This window comes from Trichoderma ghanense (genome assembly GCF_004382785.1).
Source record: "Trichoderma ghanense strain CCMA-1212 chromosome Unknown scaffold_25, whole genome shotgun sequence".
NCBI lineage: Eukaryota > Fungi > Ascomycota > Sordariomycetes > Hypocreales > Hypocreaceae > Trichoderma > Trichoderma ghanense.
Genome location: NW_027395688.1, coordinates 191,517 through 213,092, shown reverse-complemented (window position 1 = coordinate 213,092; position 21,576 = coordinate 191,517). Strand labels below are relative to the sequence as shown.

The window sequence follows — 21,576 nt, the reverse complement described above, 5'->3', positions numbered from 1 at the left end:
GGTGGAGGCACCAGCGCCTCAGCCCAGCTGTTGGGAGGCAGCGACGTTCCCATGCCTCGCGTTCACGTACTGGAAATCTATACGGAGAAGCTTTTTCCATCTCTGGTATCTTCCCCAGAGCCGGGATCCGAGGAAGCTGTTGGCTAGGACCAACAGGTACCCAAGCTCGCGATAACCGTAAAACTCTTCGCAGGAGAACGCGCGTTTATTCCCGAAGTCTAGGGCTTCTTTGTGGCTTGCATGTCCCAAACTCCACAACTGCCGATGCTGCCAAAAATGCCTTGCCGAGCGATCGTTCAGTTGAGCTAATGATAGGACTGGGGAGACAGGGTATGGGGGTGTTGTGAGGTGGCTGGACAGGGTGCCATATGCAGGGGTTATACTCCATGCGTGTAAGCTACACTTGCTGGAGATTCAATAGGCTAGCTAAAAGATCCAATAATAACGGTTTTAGAGCGGGAAAGCCGGCCCTGTCGTCAAGGCTTTACAAGAGTCGTGTTGAGGCTGGCGCCATTTTACAAGCTGCAGAAGATCAATCATAAAGCCAGCGTCGAGCGAATATTGAGTGGAGGAAGTTGAATCGGTGGGCTGAGAGGCGGCCGAGATACTCGAAGGATTTAATTAACTATTCCCGGGGTGGGATTGATCACAAGCCGCCTTCCTGGATGGTATCTAGTGCTGATACAGGTTATCTGTTATAGTTCGATTTGCAGCCAACCGTCTTAGCATCACACGTTACTTCCTTCCCCCCTGGTTTGAGTCTCAACATTAATACTCCGCAGAGTTGGTCCAGGCCAAATGCGCGATGGGTCTTCATACTTGGCATCGTGTTCAAGCGTGCCAAAAGTTGGAGTGCATAACAGGTACAAGAACTTGACGTTTGCTGGTTGATTATTGGAGGATAGGCGCAGCAAAGATGCGAGCTGCATAGATCAAACACCGATGTTCGAGATGTCAGTACAAGGTAGTTCGCACAGCGATACCCTCATCTGCTGTGGTCAGCCGTGGTTCATTCTCTAGAAGCTCATGTGGCTTCAACAACATGCATTTTCTGCACGGGCAATCTGGCGACGTCATTATTGCAGGAGCGTGGACTGCAGAAGACGCCAAGATAGACAACGACGTCAATGACTGTGAAGTTGATGCTGACGGAGCATAACGACCGGTTACAGATTAGCAGGTAGTCGGCAAGTAACAGAGCATCGGAATCCCCCGTCTACTGGTCTGAGACCAGGGAAGGTTTACTTGACACATGGATGAATACGAGACTGCTGTCATGACAGTTGCACGGCGCCATACTAAACAGAGCCTTGGTCGCTGGAATGCTGCCTGTGTCATTTGGGAACTTTTGCGAGTCAAATCGTTGGAAATAACCCTTGTACTACCTAAGGTAATATTGAAGAGAAGACGAACAAAGAACTAGTGACTGCATACCGTTAACGTAGATTTGCTTCCAAACCGACAAAAGAAACGAAGAGCGAGTCCGATTGAGCATGACCGAACAAAAATCCACATTCTCCAAGCCACAACATGGGTTGGCCCTGGCAGCGAGCACATCAGAGGTGGGGGTAGGTAGCCAGACAGACATTAGTGGCTCAAAAATGCTCGAACAATAGCTTTGGCATCTTCGCAGTCCTCGTCGTCGTAAAATTTGAGACCAAAGGAGTACATGAAGGTCGCAGAGTCCCGATAATACTTCTTGATCCAGCGCAGTTCTTGGTCGCTGAAGTGGTAATCGGCGAGATGTCTTTCGAAGTCATTCTCGTCCTCCCCAGCCTCCTCCTCGTCGTCCTCATCTTCCTCTTCAGATGGATCTCCCTCGGCACCATCATCGTCCTCCCCCTCGTCGCGCTTCATCAGTGAGCGCACAATGGCTCGGCCTTCCGCTCGATCCTCTTCGTCGTAGATTGAAAGGTTATGCAAAATGAGGAATTTGAACTCGCCTCCGTAGTGCTTCTTGAGCCAGGCTTTTTCCTCGGCGGTATACGGCTGGGCTGTGCTCGTTTGTCGCTGCTGCATGTCTGTCGTGGTTGGCCGACAATGAGCCTCCCAGCGCTCCCTCTCTTCCTCAGGCCACCTGATACTCAGGCAGTATGCTACATCGGGTTCGAACTTCGATGGTGCAAGCCGTGGGCCGATGGGTGGCCCGCTGAGTCTCAGACAGAATAGAACCCCTCCAGGAGAAAAATATGCAATAGATTTGCCGTCACGGTCCGTCAATTTGCCACTGCTGTTGGGTGTGTCGAGTATGGCGTATCCAGCAGCATCGCCCTGGAAGATGGGCATGCCAACAATGTTGGAGACACTGGAGGGAATGTAGAGCACATTTGTAAGACGAATAACGTGGTGGGCTCCTGGTCCGCGGAGGTTGGGGCTTCGCTTGACCGGTAGATCGACGCTTCCGACGCCTTCGACACGGGACGTCGAGGAGGTCAAGACGGCTGATCTGACGGTGCTCGAGAAGGGTGTAAACTCGGTGAACCATTTTCTGTCGTTGCATGCGCTGTGGAGGAATTAGTCTCAGCGATCGAGCCGAGACTCCGTAGACCAACCCCAGAGAAAGGGAGGGAGAGAAAGAGATGGAGACTCACTGCACGTTGGAGTTGTTCGAAAAGACCCAGTCAGGGCTGAGGCCTTCTGGTGAGTCTTGCCAAGCCATAATAGCCGTTCCGATCCAAGACTTTCTTCCGGAGGGAGCAGGCGTAAAGGGTCGGCGTAGGTGTATTTGGTCGAAGTTGATTCAGCTTTTTGGAGCAACCCAAGCCACTGTCAGAGCTGAAATGAGGGGCAGACAAAAGGCGGGGTATGACCAATTACTTACTACCTAGGTAGGTACTCGCAGTTCTGCAAGGTAGAACACTCCCGTTGGTGGTCGACGTGGATTTCGATGGATATGGAAGACGGAGAGGACCAGAGAGGATCAACAACGGGGAGAAGGAGACAAATTAAAGACGACACGTTGTGAAGTCGCGCGAAGATGAACGAGAGAAAAAGCAGAGAGAGCCAGGAGGCGGACCTTGTCATGAATGGCGGAGTGCGTGCCTCAGGCTGCGACAATAAGCTCGCGACAAGAAACGAACGGCAAGGCGCGGTCCATCAGCGGAATTGCGAGAGGGCACAAATTTGCTGCTTTTGAGAAGGTACGGTACCTGAGAAGAAGAAATTCCATGCAAAGGGAGAGAGAGAAAACATTGCAACAAACAGAGAAAAGCTGCTTATTGGGATGCCAATCCACTGGCTTTTCGGGAGACAGCCAACGGTTCCCCACTTGGCTTACTGCAAGGACGGGAGCACTAAATTAGTAGGTAGGTACAAGTACGCATCTGATGCAAATCACAGATGCAGACCTTCCGAGTGCTTGGTTCACCGGTATGGCTCTGCGTCTGGCAAATGAAGGCATGTGGGATGCGGGTGAGTGCTCTTTCGTTTCGTGTATCTGAACCACGACGTTGCACTGCCATTTATCGTGCTGCGCAACGGCATGTTCTCTCCAACCTGAGATCCACCATTTGTAGGAAATGGCACAGGTTCCAACGGAGATGGAACTGCATCTGATGTACAATCAACCTCCATCGCTTGCGAATTGGCACTTCTTGTACTCACGACGGCGACTCCTTCCATCTCTTTTTGATCAAGATGCTTCACTGTCCCACGGCGCATTCACTTTATCGATAGTACATATCAACAAGCGAGCGCACACAAGCACGCTGCTCTGACCAAACTGATTCTCAAACATCGCACCATTCCTTCTCGTTGATCCAACAACCAGCGCCAGAATGGTACAGAAAGCCGGTGACAGTGGGAAATCGACAAATGTTCCCCTCAAGGACCGACGGCACACACTGCCAAGTTGCAGTTCCAGCGAAATGTCATGAAACCGCGCCGAACCGCCTTCGACTTTTCCCTTCGAGCGATGCACACGCCGTGCGCGAGACGAATACATTTGGAGCGCTCTTCGCTACGCGACTGAGCTTTCCTAGCACGGTAACGGATCAACTGGTTGTAAAGTCATTATTCTATGCCCTCTACTTCTCGGAGACGCGACCCGGGCCTTGGAGACGCGCGGCTGACCGGGACCACACAGGCATACAGATGAGTAACGTCCTTGACTCTGACCGCTCGATCCGACGCGTCGTCTTTTTCGGTTGCCATATCCTACGTGGTACCTGCGCCACGAAGGCCATTGATCACTTGCCATAGCCATGGCGCACAATTTGCATACCTATTTTGCGCAATATGGCGGCCATAATCGACATGGCCATGGCAGCATCGTCACCACAAAACGCGGCGTCGAGAGTCCAGCGAACGAAACAGTCCAGTTTAAAACGTCGACTTTGTCCATGGTGCAAAGTGACCGGCACTGATGTGGCTCCGCAGCTTGAGGTCTTCTTGACGCCTTGACGCCTCGCCACGAAGACATTGTCTATCTTTGTGCCTGCGGCTGGTGTGATACCGCACTGAGGTAGGAAATGACGAGCAGCCGTCGCCAGGGTGGATTTGACGGATCCCCTATTGCGCCTTGGGCAAGCCTGAGAATGTGAGTCGGCAAACCGTCTCCGATGCGCTGCCACCTCCTTTTGTCGGTGCCTTTTGGCTTACGTTTGGTTTGATCCCTGGGGAGAAGCCATTATTCGTGGCAACGCTACTGACTACATGGACTGGGCTGTATGACTTTTCATCCATTTGGCTCGACGCAGACGTTGCCCAGCTGCATGATCTCGACCATCACAACCGTAGCAATCGATCATCACCGACTCGAAGTAGTCGGAACCACCCGAGAGCCTACTATCAAGTATAAGTGGCGCTCACTTCGTCGGATGCAAAGACTCGGCCATCCACGTTTTCTGTCTGGCTCGTGTAGGGCCGACAGCTCCTGCTCCAAAGGTATCTTCTCCGTCATATCATCTCCCGTTGCCGGCAGTACGGCCTCCTTTTTGCAATGCATCAGGACGTTGTCAGAGCTCTGATAGAGTCTAGGCTCAGTGTGTTCGTCGTGACAACTCATAGATACCACAGCATGAGTTCTACGTCTCGCGCGACGTTGGACTCTGCCCTTCCAGTCTTGAAAGTGATGGTTTAGCTGCTGGTTGACTGCTTGCAGTTATACTCGAACAGCAGCCACCCACCATTCACAGACATACTTCTCGGCCAACATGATGAGAATTGCACTGCGACCAGGGGAACACGCCCGCCGATGAGGTGTCAGTCCGTTTCGAGTCGATATCCCTCAGAGGCCCCGAGCAAGGCACGACCAAATCACTCAGCCGCTAGGCTGGGTACCACCTGGCCCAAACGCAGCAACCTGAACCTCCCCCTGTACGCCGCAGCTTTCCTTTCTGACGATCTACCTCCGAAAAGACCAGGATCAGGTTGTTTAATTCGGTCCAAATCCTCGCAGTTGTTCGAATCGGCAGACCAAGCTTTTGAACGGGTCCGGTAGGACAAAGAGCTTGCCGGTTGGAGTTCGACCACGATTTCCAATCTCAAGTTCTATTCGGGAGCAGGAGCGTTGGCATTGGCAGACGCTCCATGGCCACGACGGCAGCTTTTCATACAACCTGTGTCACAAGTAACCCCCACCCAAACTGGCAGTTTACATACACTAACAGATAGAAGTGACTCGGTGAGGTTTTGCACGGAAGTGCATGCATCGACGAATAACGGAAGATACAGACAATACCCTCAGATGCCTCGAATAACGCCCACCTTGTTCCAAGCTTCGCGCACTGTTGTCGCGGCTTTTACATCAAACAGCTCCTCGGCACACTCGACCGTGACGTCGGCAAACTGTTGAAACGTGCATCGAATTGGCACCTTGCCGCAAGTCATGGCCCTCCACCAGATTTTGCCGGCGATCTCCCACGAGTAGCCCCCGAACGCGACAGCAGAGAGGTAAAACGCCTTGTTGGGGATGCCACAGAAGATGTGCACGCCCCCCTTGTCTTCAGTGATGACCTCCCATTGCGCAAAGTTGTCCACCTGAGGATCTTTGCCCTGTCTATCTGTTAGGTGAGAGACGTGTGGACGGTCTCAGTGGACTCACAAAGCGCTCGTCGTCGTATGCCTTTCCTGGTTCCTTCATGCTGCGCAAGGCCACTCCTTTGACATCAGGCAAGAGGCAGTTCTCGCCAATGAGCCAGTCTGCCTCTTCAGATTTCTCATTTTCCACCTGCTGTTTGACCATGATGCCAAACACGTCGGAAATGTGCTCGCCTTAGAGCCCCAGGCTGGTCGCTGTACTCAAGCGGGCTGGTGTTGTCCGTGACGGCATGTGCGAGTTCATGTCCAATGATGTCAACGCAGCCGGTGAAGTTGCCAAGGAACATATATCCATCACCAAAGACCATTTGCATGGTCTCTGGAGACCAGACTAGTATGCAGCATCCTCTTCAGCTGGGGCCACACCAAGAGGCATGGGAAAGGCTTACAGGCATTTTGGTAATGCTCACCAAAGTGAACAGAGCTAGTCACAGGCGCATTTTGGTTATCAATTGATTTCCAGCCAAAGCGCTGCTCGTAGAATTTGAGGACATGGCCCACGTTGTCATAGGCCTTGTTGGCATCTGGGTCCTCGACCTGAGCTTCGCCTTGGGCACGTTCGAGCTTACCGGGAAGCTTCTCGTTGTCCCATGTGTTGCTTGCATTGTACACGTTATTGTAGGTGGTTACTTTGGATGCTTCCATTCTGACTCTGTCATCAACACCCACTACGATCAATAGTTAGCATCTACTAGGAATATGATGATGGACAGCAGAGATACCCTGTTGAGTTTTGCTCATGAGCTTTTGGAGATGGCGTAGGTCTTTTTCCGCACGAGTCCTCGACGCCTCATCTACCGCATCCGAGGCCGACAGTCGTTGAAGGAGACTCCCGGGAACAAACGGTGAAGCTTGGACGGTTGCATTTCTCTTGGCCCTCTTCTCCTGGAAAGTCTTCAAAGTATGTTCCTGGCGAGCGGTAACTATGCGTCCGTGCTCCGCCAGAGAGGCCTCGGCGGCTTTGCGGACGGGTTCGGGGTTGAGAGGAGATTGGGCGATGGCCCGGAAAAGGTGAGGAGGGACAATACAACAGCGACAACTCATGACGATACTAGGGTACTGATCAGTCATGGCCTCGATAGTTGTCGCGATGGACGTTCTTATTGTCCAACTGCTATGGTTCGTTGAAGACATGTGATTGCATCAGGTGTTTGCATCTCGGCTTCCTGTAAGCCCATCATACCTACCCTATAAGTGGCTTCCGCCATACGGCTGGCTGAACGCACCGAACCTCGCTGATTCGATGCGGCAGATAAACTTTGACGAATTGCGGGGTGCAGCGTCAGCTCAAGCAAGTCAATACACAACTGTAGTATCCTCTTCTAGGCATTTCATCCATTATCAAAATGATGGCTAGATTAATTCCATATAGAAAGCATCACGAATGAGTGTACTAACGTCTCAACCCTGATTGACCTTTAGGCCAGCCTCAGCCCACTGCGGCGTAACAGGCTCGTGATTGCCCGAAAACTTTTGCCCGTCAAACCACAGCTCAAACCTCAGATCTGCGGGCCCTACGATGACGCGCAGGTCAAACCTGCAGACGTAAAATTTGTAGCCCTTGCGGAAGAGGATGCCGCGCTTCTGCTTCAGCCTGAGCTGGTCTTGCTGGACGCCCTCGAGGTTGCTCTTTACCATGCAGAGCTTGGTAACGCCAGCTTTTCGATTCTGTCAGCATGAACAGTGTCTTTAGACAAGGAAAGAGATCAATGGGTCGATTCAACGTACCGTGCTTGAGGCTCTTCGGTAAGTTGGAGGGATCATTGTGAGAAACCACTATGTCTGCATTCCATACTCTCGTCGGATCGTCCGGTCCTAGCCGGTACTCGAACGACTTCACCAGCGGAACATTTGGATCGATTTTGTCTCCCTACAACAGGTTAGAGATACCATCTGCGAATGAGTATCGGAGAGAAGCGTACCTTTCGAATGATCCACTGAATTTGATTGATAGCCCACTTCTTCTTCGGATCCCACAAGTCGGGAACAACTTCCTCGTCCGCATGCTTCGACGCCGAATACATCTGCCTCACGATGACACCGTAGCTAGAACGAGCCACTCGCGCCGCTAACACGGGGACATTGCCCGTCTCCATTCTCTGCTGGTGATCAAGAAGGAGGCCTCTCACGACGACAAGCTGCGGATCGTGGCTTGGGACGACGGCGACTCTTGCGGCGCTGGCGTGGGGGCTGGAGGCGAGCTGTAGTGAGATTTTGTCGCGGACGTAGGCTGAGCTGCCGAGTCCTCCAGAGAGTATCATGTATTCCTGGACGGAATCAATAAGCGTGAATCATGATGACTGTTGTATGAGGATTGAAGACTCACCACTTGCTCTGTGTATCCGTTTTCACTCAGCCAGTCTAGCTGTTCTTTAATTCGCTTCATGATGCCATCAATCTGGGCGTCAAACAGCGAGTGGATCTCTTCCCTGGAGGGTGTTAACTCGTGGAAGTCTTACAGCATTTCATGCGGGAAAGAGGCGGATCAGACCTACATTTTAAAATGCATCCTTCCATATTCCACGCCGAGACCAGCATGGCTGAAGCTATGCGACACCCCCTCCATCTGCAGCTTAAACACGGGTTGCATGTACACCTTTTCACCAAACTTGTGCTTCAGCACCTTGAAATGGTGGCTCTTGGAGAAGCGAGACGCAAAGTCGCTGGGGAGTTGGCGCTGGATATCCGGGTTCGCAACCAGCCTCTCCGTGACGACCCTGACAAACGCCCGATCAATCAGCGTCGATCCGATGCCGACTCCCTTGACGGTGGATATCTGCGCCATCTGGGGGCAGCTGGCATCACTCGAAGTGACTCTCATGAGAGCTAAATCTGTCGTTCCTCCTCCCGCATCGACGGTCAGAAATAAACTCCCCCTGTTGAAGGAGATTGCGCTCATCTTCAGCGTCGCTACAGCCGCAGCTTCGGCCTCTGTAAGATCAACCTGGGCCACATGCTTCGGCCCGCAGCCTCCAAATCCCGCATCCCGGATGATGGTCTTGAAGATGTTGATAATCTCCAGCCTCGTCCACGTAGTCGGCACGCTGAACAGAAAAGTGACCGCCATGTCGGCCCAGCCACCAATGTGTCTCCTCCCAGTCTGCGTCTCGATGGTATCCTTCACGTGGAGATAGATCTGATGAAGATAGTCTCGCGCAAACTTTTGCGCTTCCACGGTCGTCTGCGGCACGTTGGAGAGTCCCCTTCCCTGTGCCTCGACGAGCGTCTCCTCGTCGATGTAGATCTTGAAGAAGTCCCTCCGGGTCTTGCCGGGTACAGAATCGTCGTCATCATCGCACATGAAGCCCCATGATGACAACTCGCCGTCTTCGTTGTAGATGAGCGTGGTTGGAACTTTGCGTTCCCCTCTATCACCGCTCCCAGGCCAATCATTAATGACTTGGATGGGCGTCTTCGGCGTCATCCACGCAACGCCTTGTGCGCCATTAGAGAGGTGGTTCTCATATGATCCATAGTATGTACTGCGCTCTTTCTTCACTCACCGGTGTACGTGGTACCAAAGTCAACTGAGACGGTAATGTCAGGTTTTTCAGCCATTCTGACACCATTCTCTCATGTTTCTTTAAGACCCTCACTGTCTCAAGCAGAAGCAGCTTGGGATAGAAAGGGAATTGGATGGCGAAACTTGTCCCCAGACAAGGCGACTTAAAACAAATACGCAGGAATCCAGCCATCGGACTTCTCCGGCCAAACGCATTCGATTGCTTCGAGTCACCATCAAACGATAGTAGTAGGTCAGGAGTCGGGTGCCAACGAACGCAAATGCTACGTTATCGGCCGTGCATATGTTTCAATTCCGGGATACCTTGGTCTAGCCATCTTGCCTTGGCGCTTATTTCTCTCGAGTGAGCGCATGGAACAAGTTCTCAGCTGATGTTTCTTCTTGGGGTGAGCAATGGAAGGATTTTCACCCTTGCAGAGAAGAACACCCCCCGCTCGTTTCAAGTACGCATGAAGACATTTTCGCACTGAAGATGCGGAGCAAAAGCAATTACCTCAGCTAGTGCGTATCGAAGCGTTTGTGCTCCATCGATGTCTCGTGTGCGTTACCCTCGACGCTTTGATGTTGCATATATGCGGCAGCTCATAGCACTGACTTCTTTCTCGAACCTGGAGAGTCCGTCACCTGGCTGATGAAGGAACAAGAGTTTGTTTCATTCTCTAGTCGGATCCAGATGGCAGCAGAGACGGATTGGCTACTGTGCGACGTGGCTGTGATGCTTCTAGAGCTTGAGCATTGCATCTTTCCTCCCAGCCTTTCATATACTACGCAGCTGTTATTCCTCATTCCTCACTTGCCTAGGACATCTGGTTGGCTTAATATGATTTTCGGTTGAAGTGAGAGCCTGCCATGACTTCTCTCGTCTATGACTGTAAAACCACTCTGAATGGGGCCGAGACTTGGTTTCCGTGTCCTCACGCGATGACGACTACAGCGGAGGGGAGGAGCAGTTATACATTGTCGGCTACAAAAGAGTCGTCAAAACCACAGTTCACATCAACATCAAGAGAGCGCTCATCATCGCCCTCCAGATCCGAGTCGACTGAAAAGGGGACGTCGTCAACCTCAACCACAGCCACGTCTGGTAGGACCCCAACTCGCGCTGCCGCAGCTGAATTGCCCGACTCTACGTCAAAAGATATCTCTACTCAATCCCGCCCTCCTCCCACGACTCCGTCAGCAATATTCGTCATCGAAACTCCCAGCTTCTCGGCGGCGCCTGCCCAAACCCAAGAGTTCACCCTCGCGAGCCTGGTCCCCGTCGCTTCACAGACATTATCGCCACCGCCTCAGAAAAGTACAAGCCTCTCCCCCGGAGTCATCGCTGGGATCGCAGTTGGCTGTGTCGTAGGCGGTCTTCTCATCGGTCTCGTCACTGCTTTGCTTTTGCTCCGCCGCGGGAAAGGCAAGAAGCCCTCTTCTCGAAGCGATGCGGCATCAATCCTCGTCGAATCCAAAGCGCTGTCGGTGGCAGAAATAAGTGAGAGACTCAATACTGGCGCAAGCTCCGGCACCAGTGTCCAACTGGACCAATTTCTCCTCGATGGCGCCCCGGACCAGGAAATCGTCAACGAGCTGCAATCTCTAGGTGAACTCATCCGTCAACATGTGGAGGATCACTATACTCTTCGACCGGTTGGGGACAGCGTAGAAGAGCTGTCGCAATTGCTTCTGAAGCTGGGACTAGGTCCAGGAATAGACACTCAGTCTATCGCTGCCGGATGTTCCAAAAGCAGTTCTCGACACCTTGGCATTCGCTCCGTCATTTCACATGTCATCTTTACGAGCATCGACTTTCACTCCCCCGGTGAGCTGTCGCTTCTTCCCGAGCCAGTTGCTGGATTGCTTCAATCTATACCTGCAGCCAAGCCCACCGATGGCGATTCTCAAGGTAGGACGCATCTTTCCGTCTTACTTCACTACCTTCAATACTAAGACAGGCCCAATAGCATTCTCGCAGGCGCTTCACTCGTGGCGTCGTCAATCCGCCTTTCTCCTCCACTCCAATCGCAGCCAAAGAACCGCCCTCCAAGTCGACACGTCCATGATCGCACCCAAAGCCCAGATGCTTACGCAGTCCCTCAACAGCTTCCTGGACACATTTGTCGACCCGGGAACAAACGAGGAGCAAACCAGCCATCTCCAGGACGTTGTCATCGAGTGTGCAAAGCTCGGCTACATGCTGTTTTCTCACCCGGTCGACTGGCGATTCGTTTTTGAGGGCACTCCGACCGGCACCACAAGCATCAGCACAGTCGTTGTTTGCCCTGGATTGGAGAAATGCAGCGATCGTGAAGGGAATCCTTACACACACCCACGAAGAGTTGCGGCCCCAATCGAGGCAGCACTATAAGAGAGTAAGAGGCTTGCAACTGCCATAAAATCTGCTTCAAGCGTTTCTGGTCACATACCTTTACTTTCAATACCCCTTTTTACATTACCGAACAAGCCGTACGAAGCTTCCTGCTATTCTGCTTTTATCGCTCACAGCCTCCCTGGTAGCAGTTCAGGATTAGCCCAGGGAGCATCTCCACCCCAATACGGCCTTGTTCCTTCTCACATTATAGCTTGGTGCGCAAGACGGATCCATATTAGGTACCAGACAGTCTATCAGTTTGATACAGTAATATTTTAAACCATGTGAATGACTTTTTCTGCGTGAATATTGCATCGATGCTCACATTACCTATGGTTTAATCACGACAATGTAAGGAGGGAGGCTGAGCCGCGCATCCTGAGGCAACCATTTCATATTGGATCAGTTGAAGCCTTTAGCTGTTGGCTCATGTCATCCAGCTCTGTAATACGACCGGAGGTGGTTGTGTGAAGGATTTGCCCAGAAGCTAGCGCACGATTGGAGTCAGATAAAAGGAAGCTAGAGAAATGAGACGATCAAATTGAAACTTGCCCTTTGTGCCTTGAAAATGAAAATTTGGGGGCTGCGGATGTGTATAAGTCATTGCTGGTGTGGGGGGGGGGGAGGAAATCCCAGAGGGCAGAAGAATGGAGATTCCTTCACAATCCCGATATGGGTTCTGTTAACCTGGACATGGACGAAGCATCAATCCTCTCCAGGTTCGACGATTTGGTCAAGTCGGGTGTGGTTCTATATGACCCAGAGCAAGAAACTATCTGCCATGTTGACGGAGAGCTCGAGGCAGGTATCCGATATGCCATATAGGCATGACCTGATGCTGAATAGGCCAACTCTAGCTCAACTTCCTGCTTACTGCGGCACTCGTCAAGAAGCCCACCATCCAACCGCAGATGGCGCAGAACGACGATACCGTCGAAAATGACGGCGTCAGAAATGATGGGAGCGACATCTCAACTACCGGTTTCGAGATCGGCCAAGTAAATGACACCCATTTTATCATCGCCAACAAATTCTGTTACGCGAGACCACACCTCATGCTCCTCACCACAAACGGATACCGCAGGCAGTACGAGCCCTTGGACATGTCCGATCTGGCAGCAATTCGGAATATACTCAGCTCGATGACCCAAGAGTACATCGCATTCTTCAACTGTGGCCGAGACGGGGGCTGTAGTCGGCTTCACAAGCATATGCAGCTCATTCCCAAGCCCCTTCACAGTTTCGCCGATTTTTTAGACGTCGAAGATGGCACCGCGAGGCCACCCAACGTCCCGTTTCAGTGGTTCTACCAGCGCTTGGACATCAATAACGTTGATGCAGCGGAGCTTACAAGAATCTACACCGGACTTCTCCAGCAAGCCACCGCCGTTGGTCAAGGCAAGTCTGAGCACGCTGGCTTGGCCCTCTCAAATGCGGCATGTCCTCACAACTTGATCATGAGCAAGCGATGGATGATTGTGATTCCGAGGCGCCGGGCGGGCATCAACAAAGAAGCTGGAGCAAATGCATTGGGCATGCTTGGGGTCATTGCCGTGGCCACGAGTCCTGAGATGGACAATTGGGTTCGTCTTGGGCTGACGGAGTCCTTGAGAGCTCTGGGCGTCCCAAAGTAGGGACCCCATGAACTTCTCCTTCGTTTAATATATTCTTGTCTCAGTGCTCGATGCAACGTATACCACATTGATTGCATCTTCATGAACCGTTACCTTAGTCGCAAGTTCACCTCCAGGTGGTCGCTATACTCATAACATTCTGTGCCATCGACGTAAGTTAAACCCCTGTTACAACCGGAACATTGCGGAAGAGCTACAGTATCCAACGGACGCAGATGACTGCAGGCCACAGTTCTGCTGACAAATCGTGCGAGACGCCAGTAGCGGCCGACGTACAGGGACTCTTTCGAAGCGACAGGTTCTACCGTGTGAAGCGATTTGGCACATTGAGAGGTCGTCGAACTCCAAGATCTTGCATCCTCTGACAACCGATAGCAACTCCTTCGTAGCGCTGACTGTTGATAAACCCTACCTATGCTACGGAACTAACAAAGAGCGAATATGTCTCTGTCTCCTCATCAGAATGCACTGGTACGGAGACAATTATATAAGTGACATCCCACTCAACGGATTTATTATGTAAAGAATCATCCTTCAGTCGGCACAACCAACAGCTCCCTTCTTCATTGTATGATTCGAGGCTGTATGATAACACCTCATCGGTGAATTTATCACGTGATGGAACTTACTCTTCAACATCATTCGATCGATCCTTCAAATCACGCACCACCTTCGTCTTCAACTTATCGCCAACTTCACCTAGCAAACATTCTAGATCATCCTTCATTGTCCCAAAGATGGCCTCGAAAGCTTTCTTCGACCCTGTGGTAGCTCTTCGCGCTGCCCCTCTCCTCACATCGACCTGCTCCCTCTGGTTCGCTTGGGACCAGCACTTCTTTCTGCACCTCTTCAACAAGCCCGAGCTCCGCGCCCAGAGCAATGACTTTCTGCCCACCTACTTCCGCTACTTGTTCCGCGGCGGTGTCACACGTGTCCTGGTCCTCCTTTCGCTGACGCTGTCGTCTTCTTTCGCCACTTGCTTCGTCAACCATGACTCGCATTGGGCGAATGGGTCTCTCCGCTGGTACACGGCCGGCATGGCTTTAGCTGCTAGCCATCTCGCCTTTGTACCTGCTGTCGCGCCGAAAGTCCAGGCTATCATTGAAGATAGCTCGAATGGGCAGAGCACCAATGATTTGGATGGATGGTTGACGATTCACACTTTGAGGGGTCTGACTGTAGATTTGGCGGCGTGGGCTTGTTTTGTTGTTGCAACTGTACGAAATCTTCAGTCCTCGTAGGGATGGGCCATGCAGCCTTACAATATGTCTGATCACGAACTTCATCCGCGCAACTCCTGCCACTGGCAATGAATCTTCAGATTGGCCGTGTAAGCTCAGATCGGGTGCAGATAAAGTTTGGTTACCTTACGTCAATCAACTCCTTCATTCTTGGGTAGTCAGATCGAAGATCGATTGGCTCAACCTACCTTATGTTCACGCATTAGTTGGCTTCTCATAAGTTGTTTCAATAAGATCGAGTCTCTCCTTCCGTCATGAATACATTTCTTTGGATGGCGTGTTTATGTTATGCTCAGCTGAGCTTTGATATCCGATCCACACATCTGAGGCCGGGGGTATGTTATGTTGAGGTAAGCAGTAACTTCAAAATGACCGTGACGACTAGGCCTGGACCTTGAATATCGGCAATAGCAAGGGCCACCTGTGACAGGAGTTCCAACAATTGATCGTTCGAACAAACGTCAGTACGGATCATGATGCTCAGGTTCTACGATAATCTATCCATCTTGGGCTTACTGGCAACTTGCGGTTGTCTCTGTCAGATTGTCGACGTCCGATCTCAATGCTTAATGGAGTCAATATAACCAGACGATGGCCGTGGGAATAACGTCTGCCAGACAGGGGCTTAGTCAAGAAAGCCGTTCCCAGATAATGGCACGACTACTCACGATCGGCAACGCGTCTTACCAGTATTGCATGCATGAGATTAGCGACGCTCTCATGGAATGACACCTGCTCGCACCGAACCAGCTAGGTCTGGAGGGCACGTCAAGCGAATCTTGACTGTCATCTGCTCCCCAGGCCGGCCATCAACCCTATTGTCGGCGGCTTTGGCAGTGTTGTGTCTCTTGTATGATCTCATGGCGCTCTGGCAGGATATAAGGCAGGCATGGTTCAGTGTCGACGGTTCATTGAGTTGGTTCTCATGACGCCCTGACGCCTCTTTTGGGCGCCGTGCATTTGGCCAAACACATGGCTTGTTGACCGACGATGGTGTGACCGTGGCCTTGACCAGAGACTGGCGAGGGCTGAATACGTCGCGGGGATAGAGTGGCCAGTTCGTCGGGTCTCCACTACTTCTGTCCGTCAGTTTGTGAGGCCTATCATCATTCTGGTGCAAATTAGCCGCTTGTATAACGACTGCTGTAACAACAACAACAACATACCACGATTTGCGAGTATTGGGGGAGAAAGTTATCATTCACACAGTAAACTACATTTTCGCAGCCAGCGAAGCCATTGTACACGTTATACATCACAAGAGGATCTCGTACCTGATTACATATCGCCATCGAGGCGGCCATGTTCTCGGCGACGGTGATGTTGCCATGGAAGTTGTGCCGGACCGACGCTCTGAGGTTCAAGTGCTGGAGGCCCACGATGTATTCATACAGCGAAGGTTGGATGGAGGGCCTCACTGGCATGGTGACATTCGACGTTGGCGAGCCCGAGTCAACGAAAGGCCTACAGCAGCATCCACGGCCAGCGTGCGAGAAGATCCTGTATGTTGAAAACAAAAAGGTTCAAACCTAGGAGACTACTGAGGCTTATATTTCAACACTGTACCATCGCATAAATAAGTCTGGCATGTGTGTCGGCACACAGTTCCAATACCTAACGGCTGGCATTGTCCAACTGCCGGGCTGCGGGATGTTAGTATGGACGATAATGCACGTAATCACTTTCGACGTGGCTCTTCACGGCGGCTTCTAAAACTGCGATGAGAGCTCGTACGGAGCCCACTCTATGAGAAGGGGCCGAAGTAGACTCTCAGTCTCAGTCGAAGATGCTGCGGGCAGCAGTGGAGAACCTTGACGATGTAAGCCAAAGAGAATGGATAAACCGGCAGCAGGAGGGCAAGCGCTCTATGGCCGTTATTTAAAGACTCTGTGCCAAACAAACACCTCTAGCGCCAGAACAGCCACCTCTTTGCAAAAGTATAATGAAACAGGTTACCATACCTTGCCGCTATTCTTTGGGCAGCCTTGTCGACGCAACTCTTTCTAGACGTATGCCTATCAGGCTCACTGTCAGTGCCCGGAGCATACGCAAAAGCATTTGGCAAAGAGATCAAGTGGGACTTCCCTAAGCGTCTGGCTGTGGCCATAGACTGGTTGTGAGTTTCGGGGACGCAGAGGGGAAGCGTACTGAGCCCAGACCTTGAGTTTGCGATCGTTAGTGGCATCGTTCAAATGACAAGGGCTGTCCGCACTCCTCAGAAGTTGCGAACAAGAACAGAAGCACAAGCCCGATCTGTGCTGGTCAAAAGCAAACCGCGATCTCCCAGACCTGAACACCGCGTGAGCGAGGGGCGCCATAGCGGAGAGGTCTGAAGGGAGATGCGGGTGGTCAGTGTGAACTTCACGAAAAAGCTTGATTATGCAATGACGTGACTGAAGAGAGTGACCGCCAATCTTCGTATTCAATAGGCCGGTCTTGATTCGTGGCGTTTCAGCAGCAGTGGGCATCTGCGATGTAACTGGCGGGGGCGGAGGCACACAACAGCCTTGACAACGACGATGAAGGTCAAGGTTTTCCGACCGAGTTGTAGTTTCAAGTAGTCTCGTCCTCTAGAAGCAGTGATCATCTTCAGTTGCGCCCTTCGCAAAGTTAAATGTCGGGTGTCGATGTCGCCATCAATTGTCTGCCCAGTGAGCTGCTCCATGTGTCGTGGTTTGTATCGCCGGCCGTGACATGCGAGACCAACAAGCAGCATCTGCAATCCGAAAGCTGAACGCCTTCTCCAGCGGTCGAGCCTTTTCCGAATCTCCATGGGCTTGATGACCGAAGGGAATCTGGCTAGACGAAACATGCGAGCGATTGCCTTCAGAGGTCTCCTCTTGTGCAGCTGGGACGATAAGGACTGACTTGTAACGGCAATTCTCGATTCAAGACGTCACATGCACCCTCGCAGCCTCTGGTAGAACTCGACGAAAGACCCGTTCGAGAAACATGGGGATTCATGCAAGCGGGTGCTCACCTGCGATGTCTATGGTGTTCCTGCGCATCACGATGACTTCAAGGCTGCTCATGCAATCTGGAGCCGCAGGAGTGGGGGACGCAAACCTCTTCGTACACTCCGTTCAAGTTTTCGGTAACCATGATCGATCGCTCAGTCGGAGTCTGGCCATATATGTTCTACCGCAGTGCCGGCGACGGCCTCGAAGATGTGCTTTTGTTGACGAGCTGGACAGCAGATGATGTGCCCCGCCTAAAAGGTATCTCGAAAGCATCAATGACTCTTTCCTACAATGCAGCTTTCGCAAGGGCTGCAAGGGCTGCAGAAACTGGCCAACGGCAACAATGTCCAAAAAGAGACATACCTGAATTCACCGTGGGGCCACTATCAGGGCTGGTATCAAAACTGACCCCTTCCTTGTCCAAATGTGTCGTACATGATGCCATATGCATAGCTGACCGGCCCACAAATGCCAGCGGTAGACCTCCCCTCTATGGTGGTGTGTATAATCCCAGTCGTCAGACATGAGTGACTCGCGCATAGACGTGGGAGCAGCTGGGGACGCATGTGATGTCGCCGACGACGAAGCTATCATGAAGTAAAATATGTCAATGGCGTATTTGAGCGTTGCTTTTTCGGGGCATCGGCAGACCTCTCTGTCACGGGTCAACGGGTCAGATCAGGACGTCAAGAGTGTGCTCTGTCGGGGGCAATACCTTCTTGTTTGGCCAGCCGACTAGGAAGGCATTGGACATCCAGAAAGGATTTGCAATGGGAAGAAAAAGCAGACGTACTCTGACGCATCACAGTGCAGTGGACTCTAGCAGTTGCTCAGAAGCGAGCAGCGACATCCTCGATTAGCTGAGGCCAGGGCTTAAGCGACCATATTCGAAGCTGGAGGGGCTGTTGGAATGTTTTCTGTGGGTTCGTCTGAGGGCTGCTACTGTATAAGCGCATGCAATGAAGAAAACGAAGGTTTTCTGACTTCACTTGCGGCTCGACGTCTTGATCTCGGTAATTGGACTCGAAGATGGAGAGGGGAAGCAGGAGAGGAGAGGCGACGGAAGCTGTTGAACCGTGTGCGAGATACTGAGTCTCGAGACTCTGGATGGACTGAAGCGGCACGCGGTACGGAAGTTTTGGAAGATCTGGGCCACATAGGCAGCCGCCGATATCACGAAAAGCGCGGACAGAAACTGGGACGAGACCGAGGCGATGGAAATGAATCTTCTCGTGCAATTACTTCGTCAAGAATGTCTAAACGGAATGGAAGGGAACAATGTAACAAGTTCTGGGATGAGAGAAGAGGGGTAAAGACAAGATGACAAAAGAGAATTGGGCAAGTTGGGAAGGAACTCGAAGAGGAGTGCCTGAGCAGGGCAAGGGAAGGTGAAGTGAATCGCGGCATTATGTAAGCAAAGCCTGCTTCAAGGGAGTACGCATTCAACGCTCGGTGACAGCACGTTTCGATTGAGAGTCTTAAGATATTGACAATTGTCGTTGCTGCTTACACGCGTAGGTGGGTTGAGCCGTTCATATTGTTGGAATGTCGTTGTGGGGTGTATCAGGGGAGAGGTCAGGCGCATCTCGTTAAGCGACGATCTTGCGCGCGAGCGTTTTTGAGCACATCTTGTGAGGCATCGCGGTGCCGTACAGCAGTCATTTTTTCGAACGGAAAATTGTCTGTTCTGTGGGCATTCAGATGATGAGCTGGGAATTTCGCTGAATTGATGAGCAGTTTGTCCAATATATGTGAGAACAGTTGTTCCCGGCATGACGGTTGCTACAGCCCCTGAGGGCACACATATGGCGCATGACATTCCACATCCTGAGTACATATCTGACTTCGCCTCTTCTTCTATTCGGGATGTGATTCAAGCTATTGAACTCAGTACTTTGTTGCATTCGGTGTTTATCGAGGGGATCGTGCGCGTCTTACCCTCGTCGATATGCGCAATCCTCTCACTGTATCGGACATGGGCCTTCTGGCAGAACCTCCATGAAGATCGATCACCAGTCGAATTCCTTGACAATACAGTTGTAACATACAACGGCATTTATTCTGGCCTACTTCCGCGGTGGCAACATGCCATGAAATCCGGATGCCAGAAGGCGTTATGCCATCGAGCAGTATCAGCATCACAATGGTCACTCCAAAGGCCACAGGATGAACACGTCTCTGACAAATATACTCATATATACTATACCGTCAAATGACTCAGTCCAGCTTCGACCCTCGGCCAATGAAAAGCTTGACCAACCGGCTGGTTCGCTTCAGAACCGCCGACGTCGCCCTCGGGACAAGCTGCAGGCACCTCTGCGCTTTCGTAAATAAGGTTACATGTAGTACTGTTGACCTCTGGGAGGGTAGTATCTCTCCACTGAGCGTTTGTAGATTAAAAGGTATGGGTGAAAGTCGCCTGCATGTGTGCTTTTATGAATCGCAGATCAGTATGTGGTTGCCAGCTACCAGCCATAACACGAAAGCCAAGAAACAGATGAGACAGATTGTGCTTCAATTTGTACTTTCGGTAGACATTCAATCAGTGTAAAGTGGGAACTTGGCCTCTATAAAGCATATAAGGCCGTGTCGGCCATGCCATTCCCATGTACCGTGTCACAGAATGTAAATTGAACCTCTGTCCATGACGGTTGACCGGAGGGGGTTCAAATCGCATGGACTCTCAAGTCCGCTGACATCCCCTACCCGGCAACAAAGCAGGTGGCATATGTCCGCCAATAACAACGAAATAAATTCATCTCAATCAAATACATTGGGAGCTGATACTAGTTCTACAGATAACTGTGATGATATTCAAGGCCAATTGTACAGGTCTTCAAATGCGCGAGCCACGCCGGTGCGAATGATGAATGAAATACCAGCATCCACCAAACCCTGATTCATCTAGAAGGAAAGCGCAAAACATACTAGATCAAGCAAGCCAACATCGCTATTGGAACTCCCTATTCAGCCCGGCTAAAAGGCCACGTACGAGGCCTAGAGGAAGCGCCTCCAGCATGGAATTGAAAAGAAGGTACCCATTGTTCCACCTATTACACTGCAATGATACTTACACACGGAGTACACAATATGCTTCTGCAGAGGTCAGCCTCATCCGCCCCATGTACCTCCTACTTAGCAGTTCTCCCGACATGACCGTGCCAATGCTACCCAAGGATCCGGCATCTTGGACGTTTTCTTTGCGGTTAACCTAGGCATCGTTGAACTCATCCCATCGACATAGGCTCGCAATTTCACACGACGGCTCAACCAATCACCTCGAATGGTGTTGCCCGTTCCTTGATTTCGCCCTAGCCAACACTAGAGCAAGGCCGGGAACAATTCAGCCGGCCTCTCCCCAGATCTTGCACGAATCGGGAAAGGCCAAATCATTCGGCCCGGCGGGGCGCCCCAAGCCACCGATCCGCCCTCTTTATGGGTAGGTTCCTGGATCCATCAACAAGCAAAGGAACATGGGGGCGGGGGGGCTGGTTTCCGTATGTCCGTTTCGTCCTGGCAGATGGGGAGCCTCAAGCAAGGAGAACAGAGAAAAACGCTTGGTAATGAATTACGTGCTTGACCTGTTTTGCTTGAGTGCATGGGAGGTGGAAAAGCCGTTATTATCCAGACATTATCCCGGAATGAAATCCTCCGCACAGCCCCATACGGAAATATCAGGAAAACTACAGACGTCCCTCCGCCAGAGGGAGGGGCAAATTCTTGCCAATGCTCAACAGGGCACGGGAACATGGAGGAATATAGACTCCAGCCGATGGTCTAGACAAGACGGAATCTCGTATACCAGGGTCGGCATACTATAAAT

General features: G+C 51.6%; 5 protein-coding genes across 5 annotated transcripts; 3 read left to right on the top strand and 2 right to left on the bottom strand.

Annotated features, from left to right (window-relative positions):
• Positions 1-1,587: 1,587 nt before the first annotated feature.
• On the bottom strand, positions 1,588-3,024 carry CCMA1212_010432 (uncharacterized protein; the record flags this gene model as incomplete). The annotated part of the gene is made up of 3 exons (XM_073707478.1): positions 1,588-2,503; positions 2,592-2,684; positions 3,017-3,024. 3 exons carry the CDS (start codon positions 3,022-3,024, stop codon positions 1,588-1,590), a joined length of 1,017 nt encoding a protein of 338 aa, XP_073554026.1.
• Positions 3,025-10,411: 7,387 nt separating this feature from the next.
• CCMA1212_010430 (uncharacterized protein) lies at positions 10,412-11,915 on the top strand (the record flags this gene model as incomplete). The annotated part of the gene is made up of 2 exons (XM_073707477.1): positions 10,412-11,453; positions 11,503-11,915. 2 exons carry the CDS (start codon positions 10,412-10,414, stop codon positions 11,913-11,915), a joined length of 1,455 nt encoding a protein of 484 aa, XP_073554025.1.
• A 649-nt stretch (positions 11,916-12,564) lies between these two features.
• On the top strand, positions 12,565-13,552 carry CCMA1212_010429 (Diadenosine 5',5'-P1,P4-tetraphosphate phosphorylase 2; the record flags this gene model as incomplete). Its single annotated transcript, XM_073707476.1, has 2 exons — positions 12,565-12,701; positions 12,776-13,552. The coding sequence occupies exons 1-2, from the start codon at positions 12,591-12,593 to the stop codon at positions 13,550-13,552; spliced, it is 888 nt and encodes a 295-aa protein (XP_073554059.1). The 5' UTR covers positions 12,565-12,590.
• A 737-nt stretch (positions 13,553-14,289) lies between these two features.
• On the top strand, positions 14,290-14,793 carry CCMA1212_010428 (uncharacterized protein; the record flags this gene model as incomplete). Its single annotated transcript, XM_073707475.1, has 1 exon — positions 14,290-14,793. The coding sequence occupies one exon, from the start codon at positions 14,290-14,292 to the stop codon at positions 14,791-14,793; it is 504 nt and encodes a 167-aa protein (XP_073554060.1).
• Positions 14,794-15,511: 718 nt separating this feature from the next.
• Positions 15,512-16,217, bottom strand: CCMA1212_010427 (uncharacterized protein; the record flags this gene model as incomplete). Its single annotated transcript, XM_073707474.1, has 2 exons — positions 15,512-15,904; positions 15,960-16,217. The coding sequence occupies 2 exons, from the start codon at positions 16,215-16,217 to the stop codon at positions 15,512-15,514; spliced, it is 651 nt and encodes a 216-aa protein (XP_073554061.1).
• Between the last annotated feature and the right edge of the window lie 5,359 nt (positions 16,218-21,576).